General features: G+C 39.6%; 1 protein-coding gene across 4 annotated transcripts in view; it reads right to left on the bottom strand.

The window, feature by feature from the left end:
- The window catches only part of LOC135111380 (dolichyl-diphosphooligosaccharide--protein glycosyltransferase subunit STT3A-like), a 13394-nt gene extending 1542 nt beyond the window's left edge, over positions 1 to 11852 (bottom strand). Inside the window, exons 1-12 of one of the 4 annotated variants that reach the window (XM_064024597.1) lie at positions 11601 to 11852; positions 7825 to 7939; positions 7422 to 7589; positions 6859 to 7019; positions 6306 to 6396; positions 5772 to 5878; positions 5160 to 5351; positions 4224 to 4616; positions 3381 to 3542; positions 2706 to 2894; positions 2171 to 2390; positions 233 to 421 (exon numbers count right to left, since the gene is read on the bottom strand). In XM_064024597.1, coding sequence (XP_063880667.1) covers positions 233 to 421; positions 2171 to 2390; positions 2706 to 2894; positions 3381 to 3542; positions 4224 to 4616; positions 5160 to 5351; positions 5772 to 5878; positions 6306 to 6396; positions 6859 to 7019; positions 7422 to 7589; positions 7825 to 7939; positions 11601 to 11837 — 2224 coding nt within the window. In that variant the 5' untranslated portion in view covers positions 11838 to 11852. Of the gene's footprint in view, positions 1 to 232; positions 422 to 2170; positions 2391 to 2705; positions 2895 to 3380; positions 3543 to 4223; positions 4617 to 5159; positions 5352 to 5771; positions 5879 to 6305; positions 6397 to 6858; positions 7020 to 7421; positions 7590 to 7824; positions 7940 to 10453; positions 10548 to 11396; positions 11538 to 11600 lie in introns of those variants that run through there. The other 3 variants (XM_064024599.1, XM_064024600.1, XM_064024598.1) reach the window with 3 other exon arrangements.

Below are 11852 nucleotides of genomic sequence, written 5' to 3'. Positions count from 1 at the left end.
AAACAAGAAACAGAATAATATTTGGGAAAATAACAGCAGCTAACTTGCTGGAAAAAAGTTATTTTATCAAGAATTATACAATTTATGGTGGCTAAATTTGTAAATGAATTTTCATAATTTTTGGACATATTTACTCTTTTTAACCAAATATCAAGCGTGCAAGTGTGTGTGTGTTTATCACTACTTCCCAAATATTTATAAAGCAAAAGATAAAAACTTGCACTCGACTCACCTCCTTCAGTATACACCTGCCCAAATCTGTAGTAGCACATCTTATACATGAGGCAATTGAGGAGTGTTGGGGAACCTTCCTTGTCCACCCTGAATTCCCCGGCTGGCGTGTAGTAGTCATGCTCCTTGATGTGAGTGCCCTTCTCAGTGCTGCCACCAATTCGCACCATCCACAGGAACTTGTTTATGTCTGGGAAGATACAATCAGTCTACACTAATCCTTTATATCACCACTTGTACACAATGCAATTTCATCCATAACATATTAATGAGAGAAAGATTATTCCATTCAACAGCAAAATAAATTAATCTATAGTTGTGCATCAAATTCCTCTTTTTACAAGGAGGAAGCTTATCTCTGAGTGACTAAGAACACAGTACACACAGAAATCATGCTCCAACACAGAACCACAAGCACTGTTTTGGCTTGTAATCACATCTTCAGGCAAATGGCTTTTTTCCAGCTGTTACTGTGTTTCAGGTACAAGAACACTCGTACCACCAAGTCCTATTCCTAAGCACCAAGGAATACGAGACAAAGTGGACTCCTTAAAACCACACATTTTCTATTTCTAACACAGCTTATTTTTTTTCTTTTTGTGAATCTGACAGTGGAAACATCAAGAATGAGGAGGTAATCATGTTTTCTGCTACAATTTACAATACTTATGAATGAATTTTTCAACTGATAATTTACATTATGTAATCTCTCTCTCTTTCTCTAATATTTGAAGATGATTGGTTCATCATAATTATGTACAGGCGAGACTAATTTTTTTTCCCCCCATCTGTAAGAGATATGCATGGCAAGTAACATTTTACTTCCACCAACCAGACAAAAAGGTTGATATCAGAACAATGCCTCACTCCAACTTCAAACTGGAGGCCAATCCCTCCAATGCTAAGGAAGATGTATGTCTAAAGAGAAAAAGTAAACTGGAAAACCTGGTATCATGATCATGAAACTGAATAACATGTGTATGAAAGCTGGATGTGTCTCAGAAGACCAGTCACAAGCCATGGGGTAAATGGTGCCAATATATGCATGTATGTAAGGAGCACTTCAAAATGGTGATTAGGGAAATTAAATGCTGAGAATCTACTGACAACCCCCCAAAATATAACCATTTAAAAAAATCTATATGAAGTTACAAATTAGTATTTTGAGATTGTTCAGATACACATGGAGCATCAGAGCACAACACAATCAGGTGTGTGTTGTTAAGCTTATTATTAACCTTCATAACAGCCACAATGTTGCGAGTTCAATCCCAGTTATGGCAGTTTCTAGCTATATATATATATATATATATATATATATATATATATATATATATATATATATATATATATATATATATATATATATATATATATATATATATATATTATATATATATATATATATATATATATATATATATATATATATATATATATATATATATATATATATATATATATTAGTTTTAGCTACCTTGTTCATGTATATATTCCATTAATAGCAGAAAATGTATTCTGATGAAGATGGACACCTCTCCAGTTTGGGCAAGTATTAAAAGATTTTACAAATATAATATGAAGCTAGGAACAAATTAACATGAATTTTTTTCCCATTCGTGTCTTCTGCCAGCCTCCGTCATGCATGAAAAATGCATCCTGCTGCTAAGACAGAGAATATACAACTAAATGTTTGAGCATCTCAAACCACCACAGATGACACCTAATTAACATTTACCTGCTGCCAGACAGACCTGTGAATAAGGAGGAGAGAGTAGAAAATACAGGAGAGGGTAAAGTCACAAGGATGCAAACATGCATGGTGTATATACATGCCTCAAAAACGAACAGCCAGTCTTCTATCATGCAGGGAACTTCCGTAAAAGGGTACCAACAATTACAGAGTTTAATGGCCCAACAGAAGCACTCACTCCCTTACCATCCGAGGAGTAGCCGGTAAGCCCTCCAAAGATCACCAACACGTAATCAACATCCAACTCCTGCATGATCTCATAGGCTTTGTCCTCCGTGCTGGCCATGGCCTGACCCACACGGGATATGTGGGTGTTGTTCCAGGTGTTGTTGTCCACAAGTATAGTCCGATTGGCCATGGCGGTGATCTGATAGCCATAGTCCCACCACGACATGACCTTTGCATCCTACACAAATCATGAACATTACCAGTATTACCAGGGGAAGATAACAGCAGCAGTCGCTCATCCACACATGCACGGACACACATACACACACCCATATACACACACACACACTCTTCACATTAAGGGATTAAAAAAAAAAGCAAATAATGTGATAAATAACTTTAGCAAAATGAAATGAGAAAAATATAATTTGGTGTAATTATGTGAACCAAAACAAACTTTCCAAGAGTGGAATGAATGGTGAGCACTCTCTCCAACCACAATCACACCAAGCCATGCACTAACGAACAGGAGGAATCACCAAGCACTGCTAACCTGAGGGGTGTTGTGTCTCAGCCAGTAGTAAGCTTCCCGGAAGTCATCAAAGATAATCCTGGACCCGTCGTGGCCGCGGGCAGAAAGGACGATGGAAGGGGAGCTGTATGCCTCCGAGGTGACCCAAGTGCAGTGGAGTGTGTACATCACCAGGAACACCGACATAACGCACACAAAGAATGTTGCAATCTGGTGCAGCAATGTTCACACTTTAGCAATCACCTCTCTCTCTCAATGTGTGTGTGTGTGTGTACAGACAATTGATATGAAGCAAGAAATGGTCTACATCAAACAACAAACAAAGCATGAAGATGGTGAATATAGTGATGTAAAAAGATACATGCTACTGATATTTTGATATTTTTTTCACATTTAAGCTTATAACAATCTAAATAAAGGAAACAACATATAATTGTGAACATGTAGGTCCAGTGAGACTAGGCACCTAAACGGACATGATTAAAAAAAAGTTAAGATTTAGTACCACTGACAATAAAGATATAAATAATTTGGAATGTTAGATAGAAATATCTGATCCTGGAAACCAAAGAGCTCACCTTACCATGAAAACTTTGGTCAACAAAGTCTGAAACCAACCTTTGTACTAACCTACCTTTCCTCCACACAAAAACAAAATAATGTGAAAATTAAAAAATTAAAAACATCCGAGCCTACCTCACTGCGCATGAAATAGTTGCCCTCAAATTTGGTCTTCTTTTTTTCTGTCTTCACTTCATCGATCTGCTTCATGTAGGTAGACAGCATGGAGGACACAGCAATGCCAGAGAGAATGCACATGACAGGAGCCAACACCAGCATCAAACGTACCATTACTCCCTGCCGAGGCAAGAGAATAAATTAAACTCTATTCTTATTATACCTTCACTCCACATCAGTACCTAACTCACATACCATTTCAGTGCTGGCACTAATCTGCATTTACCTCTGTATGCACTATCATACCTTGGATCTAAGTCACAATACCCAAAGATGCTATAAGTCTCCTACCATTTAATGCATTTTCATGCTTTTTCCCTCTCACTCACATACTACTTCAATGTTGGCACTTCTACAATCACACACCTTATCTACCTCTATGCACACTGTCCTACCTTGCATCCTCATTACAAGATGCAAATACACTACCAGTTTCCTATCTTTTATTGTGTTCTCATGTTTTTCTCAACACTCACATACTATTTCAATGTTGGCACTATTCAAAAATCACTTTTTTTTTTTTTTCAGCTCTGTGCAAACTGCCCTATCCTGCACTCTCATCAGAAAACCCAAAGATACTATCAGTTTCCTCCTTTTAGTGCTTTCACATGCTTCTCCTTCATACTTCTATATCTGCAAGGGAGTGAACCACAATATTTTAACTTTTCTAATGTAAAGAACACACCAAGAAAATGTCAAACTTCTTAGATTCAGTGGACAGGAATAAGTAATATTAGGAGGCCTGTCATGGGTTCAAACAACCCTGTACAATGAATCAAAACCAGTTATGGAAAAACTTACGGCAAAGTAGATACTGAGGACTCCATAGAGAATGATGAAGATATTCTCATCAGTAAGATTGGAAAAGCAGAAATACAGTCCAACAGGGAACATGAAGGTCAGCATCTGCAGGTCGAAGTAGAAGGAGGACCAGGCAGTGGGCTGATGCTCAGAGACGGAGGCAATGATGGGGATGTTATTCTTGGCATACGAGGGATCCAGCAGTGAGTAGAAGCGGCCTGTCCATGGAGCAATTTTTCCCATGGCTGTCAGCATCACCAGCACCAGCACGCCAGTGGCCGCCACCGTAGAGATGACAGCACGGAACAGTACCTCAAACTGTGCCTTGTTGAGCCTTGAACGCACGTAGTCCACAAAGGCGTGAATCTGGCACAGACCAAACACACCAAATGCCTGGGAAGGGGCAGGTAAACAGACTATCAGTACACCTCTGGACATATTGAAGTGAAGCTAAGAAAAGTAACTAAAGCATTTAGACAACAAGCTTACTCCTACCAATCACAATGCCATTTTCTACAAGCCCAAGCAATGAATTTGGGTATCAATTCAAACAACACTGAGTCTTAAATTCTAAAAGGATATCTATACCTGAAGAAACCAACATCCAGCAAGAATCATCATTGTAAAACTGCACCTCACCTCACACTTAACGCAGTATGCAAGTGACAAAAAAGTAATATGTCAACAGTATTTCAAGGGGAGAGAAAACTGTGGAGACAAAAAGATTACCTCAAAATACAAGGGACTTCATAGCTACAGTAAATCCAACATCCAGCAAGCAAGAATCACTAATCACTTTAAAGCTGTTCCTCACAGTATGCAAATCACAAAAATTAACAAGTCAGCACTATTTCAAGGGGAGAAAAGGTTGCAGACAAAGAAATAAACAAAAATTACAAAAGACCTCACAGGTAGAGCAAAACCTGACACACTCACCCCCATGTGCTCTGAGGTGGAGACTGGCTGGAATCCCACAAAGGAAATCTGCATGGAGAGGATGGTGCCAATGACATAGAGGGTGGAGTAGGCAACATATACACGGTGGGAGAAGCGGCCAGTGATCATGAGGATGAGCACATGCAAGGGGATGATGTTGATGAGGAACACGTAGCCTCCCCAAGATGATACCTGGAAAAAAATGTTATCATCATCATTGTGGTAACCCTGCATTAAGTGAAGATGGAATGAGAAAGATATAAAACTCAATTAATCCAGTAACCTGACAACAAACATCTATAATATTGTGCAACATCTCAGTCATGACAAATGCAACTTCCACCATACTGTCACTTACACAGCTCCCATCACCATAATACAACTTCAAACATCTACCTATCTCTATATCAGGTCAGCATTCCCACACAGGGTAGCCCAGACAAGGCACCACACACTCACATACACCATTCACTCAGCCCCTTTGGCCCATGACGGAAAAAGGAAAGTCTCACAGCCCACCACACTACTACTAGTACAGCTTCCATCACCATACTGTGACTTTCATGATCTCACTAAAATTAATTCAGCCAAAACTGTCATCATATGAGGTACCATGTAGAAGTAGGCCAAAGCTGCCATGGTTGACCAGAAGAGTGTCCCAGTCTTCACTGCCTTGATCCACATGTAGTATGTCAGCAACATGCAGAAGATGGCAATACCTGTGGGAAAACAAATTTTGTTTTAGTGTTCCTTACATACAAAACAAAAGCCATGCATCTCCACTCTTCACTTCACAATGAAATGTGTAAAATTACCTGTACATACACCAGACAATCAAAGGAATGTTGAAAGAAAGCTGAGGGTAAATGAAGAAAATTAAAAAGGAAACCTTGTACACAAGAAAAAAAAATACTTATAAAGTAAAATGGACAAAAGCTGAGTTAGGTATTATTATCTGCTGGCACCCACAATTAAGGGGACTTGTATAAACCATTTTCTCCAATGCAAATTTATGTTCATTATTAAGTCTATTCCCTGCAAAAATGAAGATGATCACTCTACAGGCATTCCCTATAAAATGTTTCCAAGTATCTGTCTTTATTTGTTCTCCCAAAGGATGCACGAAGGAGTGAGCAGCACCCTTACCCTCATTATCATAGGACCCAGCCACTGAACGAGAGATGTAGCCCGGGACGATGGCAATCATGACGGCAGCTACCAGACCAGCACCTGGACTCTGGAGAAATGAGAACATAAATATTTTCAGCTCATAAGAAAAACATACTTTCCAATGCTTGGTAGGGCAGTGCTGTAAGGAATGGGATACTTATTGTGTACTACTTTGATACTTGACAAATCACTTCACTAAGATACCTAATTTTGCACATAACCTGATTAAAAACATGTCTAAGAGATGTAATGTGAAGGTGGTTTCAGTAATGTGAATGTTAATGCATCCTTGAAACTAAGTCATTTTTCTTGATAATAATGAAATAACAAGCATTTTCATCTGATGTTTGGGTTAGGTTTACATTTATGTAATTCTTTAATTTCACCACTGATCCCTTCATTCTGTAACTCATGATTTTAAAAGACATATTTTACCATGAAATACTAATCAGTTCCAAAATGAGTAGCCTAAACTTATTTCCATAATGTTTCAGCATCTTCCTCTCTGATTCATCTGTCATGACTATACCTTGAGTTCCTTGGCCAGGTGGTAGGTGACAATGGTGGTGAGGGAGGAAAAGAATGGAGCCAGGAAGACACACACATTGCGAACATCTATGGTTATATGCAGCCAGTTCAGAATGTGGTATATGGATGCTGAGGTGACCATCAGCCCAGGGTATATGGTGCCTGATAGAATAAGAGTTATAATTATGTATGCTTCTCCACAAAATATGGCTAGATACTGCCTCCTCTGTGGTTAACAATGAGAGTGATGGAGCTTAAAAATCTATATCAGAATAAAAGGAGTCGAATATCATTAGGAAATATTGCATTTCTAAAATCCATAAACAAAGTACAAACAATTTTCATAAAATCCATAGCTTCAAGACATGATGTGTAGTATTCATACCAATATTTTTTCTCTATTCTTCCCTCCAACCAAATGCTTTCATTAATCCCTTTATTCCCTTTAATTCTTTATCTGATTATCCCTCACTCTTCATTCTTTTTCCATCTCTCCCTTCCCCCTTAACTCCCTTTCCCCTTAACTCAAATATATAATAGTTGGCAAATGTCTGCAACACACACCTCCAATAATCCTCCCCAGTGGGTACCATGCTCTGTCATCAAACCAGTTGTGGAAGCTGTAGAATCCTTCCTCTGCTAAGAACTTGGTCGTCCGATAATTGAAATAAGGATCAAATTCGTGAATCACAGACTCAAAGCGAAGAACGGAGAACAACCTGCATGAGAAAGCTGTGGGGAAAGCATTTATGAGACACAGAAAAGGAAATAGCATAAGATTCCAAAAGACCATTTGTAATAGAAGATCTATACTTAGTCATTTCACCGTTTGCATTCAATAAATTCTAAATATACAGAAGTGTTACAATACCAAGAAAATGCTTCCATCAGTGTCTCCAAACTTTAAAATATCATTAAATTTGTACATATCTATTGTTATTCAATTTGGTTCTTCTTTGGTACTTACAGAGAATGGCAGCAAGGGAGAGGACAGCCATTTTGAGGAGGGTGTCTTGTTTCTCCACAGACATCCGGAGCCATCCCCGGGTGCGGTAACTCAGTATTGATGTGGACATCTTGGCCTGTAGAACACAAGGAGTTATCAAAGATTTATCAGAGCTTGTCCCATCTTAAAGTTAGTCACTACGTGAAGACTGCTATCTAGCCCTTGTTTTTTGCCGAGACATCTCGAACCTGACTCTGGCTCCCTTGGTTTGGTTTAGCAAGTTGAATTTCACCAATTTTTACTCCCCACCCAAAAATCAAAAATTCCCACCAGGGTGCCAAGTTTGTTAAAGATACAGAAAGGGAAAAAGGAAATTCGAGCATGTGTCTCTAAAGGTACCATTTACCCAACAGCACATACATGCCTGTCAGGATATGAGAAGCTAAGAAAGCTCCCTCAAGCAGAAAAGACATAAATATTGGCTTTTGAAAGGTGACACAGGGGTTCACAACACTCCAAATATAAATATCTAACTTATGAGGATGGCCACACCTACTTACTGTGTACTGTTCAACACTGCAGATATACCACTGTACACTGCACTAGCATCACTAAATAGGGAACATACTGACACCTTAACAAAGCATAAACACGAAATGAACGGTATTCCATAACACTGAATGAAAAGTGACCATTACAGGCCACACTTATGCTGAAGTTAAAATTAATCAATTTCAGGCATGCAAACACAGCATGTTTAAAGACAGCTTATACCATGAAAAGTGCTGGTGTAGAAATTAAAGCTGATATGCTAGTCAAGTGAGGAATTATTCTGGCAAACCTCTTCCCTGTCAGCTTGAATCTCATGTGAGCCGCAGATCAGTGGAGTTACACTTGGCATTTATTTTCATTTTTAAAATGACCGTAACTATTTGCCATTAAGAGATTGTGTTGGGAAACACTGTGCCAGCTGACCCAGTCCAAGGTTTCACAAGAGATTTCTCCACTTCATCAAAAATGACCATAACTATTTGCCATTAAGAGATTGTGTTGGGAAACACTGTGCCAGGTGACCCAGTCCAAGGCTTGACAGGAGATTTCTCCCTTTTATTATTAAAATACTGTGCCAAAAAATAATAATCTGTGATACAACACAATAAAATTTGCTGTCTGGAACAATAATTAAAGTACAGCATCAATACATTCACCATGGATCCCTGAGCCTGGGTAATATCTGTACACCAGCAGTGTGCCTCTCAACACATGATATGGTGACTGATTTCCACAGCAAGAGCAGGTTTGCTGTCTGGATTGGGATGTCAGTAACATGGCAGAATCTGAGGCAAATAACAGATAAGGAAGGCAGAAACGTGTGTGCAAAGGATGCAAAGGATGAATTTCAAGGAGCATTGAATAGATGAGGCTTGTGAAGTTGTGAGAATCAGAAGTGTGGAAAAAGAATATTGCAAGCAATGCATCAGAAAAGTTAGAAGCAATGAAGACAGCCTGCAGTGCGACAACTGTGAGGTATGGTACCATATTAGATGTGAAAAGCGGATGTTGAGCTCTATGAAATCTTCAAGAAACATAAGATGCTGTGGTTGAGTGCAGACTGCAACCCTACAGGGGGTGACACTGAGGCAAGCACAGAAAGTTATGGAGGAAAATGACAACTCAAAGGAGATGAAAGATTAAAAAAAACACCAAGATGAATAGATGGATATAGTTAATTGGGAAGAAGTGTAGTAAGAGACAAGATGGTGGGGAAGGCCTGGAATACCTGAAGCAGGAGATAAACAAGTGGAAAAAGAAGTATGAAAAATTAATGAAACTCTTGTAACATCTGAGGAAAGGATGAAGGTGAGAGAGAAAGAGATGGATAGGACAGTGACTGGAAGTGATGGAAGAATTGGAAGAAAAAAAAATAACAAAGAAAGGAGAAAGAATATAATAGTTTTCAATCTTAGGGAAAGTCAGAAGGCTAAGGCTAGAAAGCAGGAGAGAGAAAGAGGACAGAGAAATTTGTGATCATGTTTTTCATGAGAAATTGGGTGTGGAAGGAGCATAGATGGAGAAAGAATGAAGGTGAGAGGGAGAGAGAGGCCTCTGATACTATGCCTAAGTAATGTATATGATAAATGGAAGGTTTTTAAGAGGGAAGGGCAGCTACAAGAGAGTAATGAGGAAGCTATGAGTATAATTTGAATTGCACCAGACAAAACTATGAGAGAAAGAGAATATAATGCAATGCTAAAGGAAAAATTAAAGGAGAAAAGACAGGGAGGCCAATGGAAGATACAGAGGGGCAAAATTAAAAGAGTGGGAGACAAAACCAATATGGAATGAACTGCTGGTGTACAGAATAGAGAAAGAGAAAGAAACAATAAGAGTATAAAGATTAAAGTAATAAATGTTCAAGGATTAACAGAAACTAAAGAAAAGGAAGCAGAGGAGCTGGTGACTGGTAACAGTAGTTTGATTAATGGAAATCCAGAGGAAATTAAAGAGATGAATTTTTATGATATGTGTATATATAATATTGATAGCATGAGAGAGGAGCAGGGTAAAAAAAATGAGGTGGTTTAATGATATATAGAAATGATACAAGGATGGCCTAATTTGTCAAAACACCCACACTTGCATGGCTCACCATTCATGATTAGGAACATTTTTCTTGGTCCGGTAACTTGTATAACCCTGGCCAAGATCATGCTTTTTTCTTTGTTTCTTTCCCAGGTCTCAGGCTGAAACATCCACATAACTCATGGTGTTTTCAATTCAAGTGGTATTCACAGTTAATTTTCCATAGACTGAATGATATACACAAAAATATGAGGGGACCATCTCGAAGATTAGCATGACGTGCTCTCATTTGATTGGCTGTGTGAAAGGTGTGGTGTGACAGAGCGTAGCCTGCTGCTGATTGGCAACCAGGGATATCAGGTTCACCTCTCCTTCAATAAATTTTCTCTTGGTGCCTTCCACACACATGACAAAGTTTTGAGTACTAAGTTAGGTGCACTCTTATATTCACAAGGATTTTCAACCATGTTGTATGGACAAAAATGGTTTTAAACATGTGGTGACATGAAGATAACGGCCAGTGGAATACTCTGGCAGGACCAGTTCAGAACCACTAAAAATGTATATTCATGCATCCTATACTAAACAAAAGCCTCAACTGTAGTGTACCTTAGTGTTAATGATGCAGTGAGAAATAATATAAGCAAAAAACTGAGAGCATAATGTTTGAAAATTTGCATTCACTCATAGCGACAGAAGATTTTAATGGGCACATAGAGTTCAAAGGAGACCAAACACCACCTGTACTGTCCCGGGACAGGCATGTGTGGCCATCTGTCAAACCATGATAAACCTATCAATGAGGAATTTCAATGAATTATAAATTCACCGACACTGTTTACTCATAAAAACACATATAATAACGAGATTTGTGGGCCAGGTGTGCAGCATGACAGGGGAGGATGGAAGCTCTGTGGGATGCGGCTTTCTGAAATCACACCAATACGGGGCCGCCAAGATGACAAGTGAGGCTTTAAGGAGGCAAATATTACCATCACACTAATGTTTACCGTGTCTCTAAACCTGCCACACTCTCAAAACAGTTGCATTTGCTTCCCACCAGACCCCCGGCGGCTAGCAGACCCCCTGGACAGCAGGCCAGACTCGGTGCCTTCCCAGGTGTCAGTCTGCAGGGCAGTGCCGCCCTTGTCAATGCTCCTGGTGCCTGATGAAGCGCCCTACCCTCGCCCCGCCCTTCCTGGTCCTCCACTCACCCGGGAACACGCTTTCGGGAGGCGTGTGACAGTGCAGCAGCGGCTCAGAAGCGGCGGGAGTGTAGCAGCAGCAGCAGGTGTCGGCCGTTCATTGGCCCTCGCCGGCGTTGTCGCGCTGCCAACGGGCCACACCAGACGCCAGCCACAGCCACTCAGCCAGCGCGGCACGGCCCTCTTATACCAGCTCTGTCGCCTTGTATTTGATATAATTGTCCTCACACCTGAGTGTAGGAACATATCATTTGATTTTTA

This window comes from Scylla paramamosain, chromosome 22 (assembly GCF_035594125.1).
Source record: "Scylla paramamosain isolate STU-SP2022 chromosome 22, ASM3559412v1, whole genome shotgun sequence".
NCBI classification, from domain to species: Eukaryota; Metazoa; Arthropoda; class Malacostraca; order Decapoda; family Portunidae; genus Scylla; species Scylla paramamosain.
This window is presented reverse-complemented; position numbering and strand designations above follow the sequence as displayed.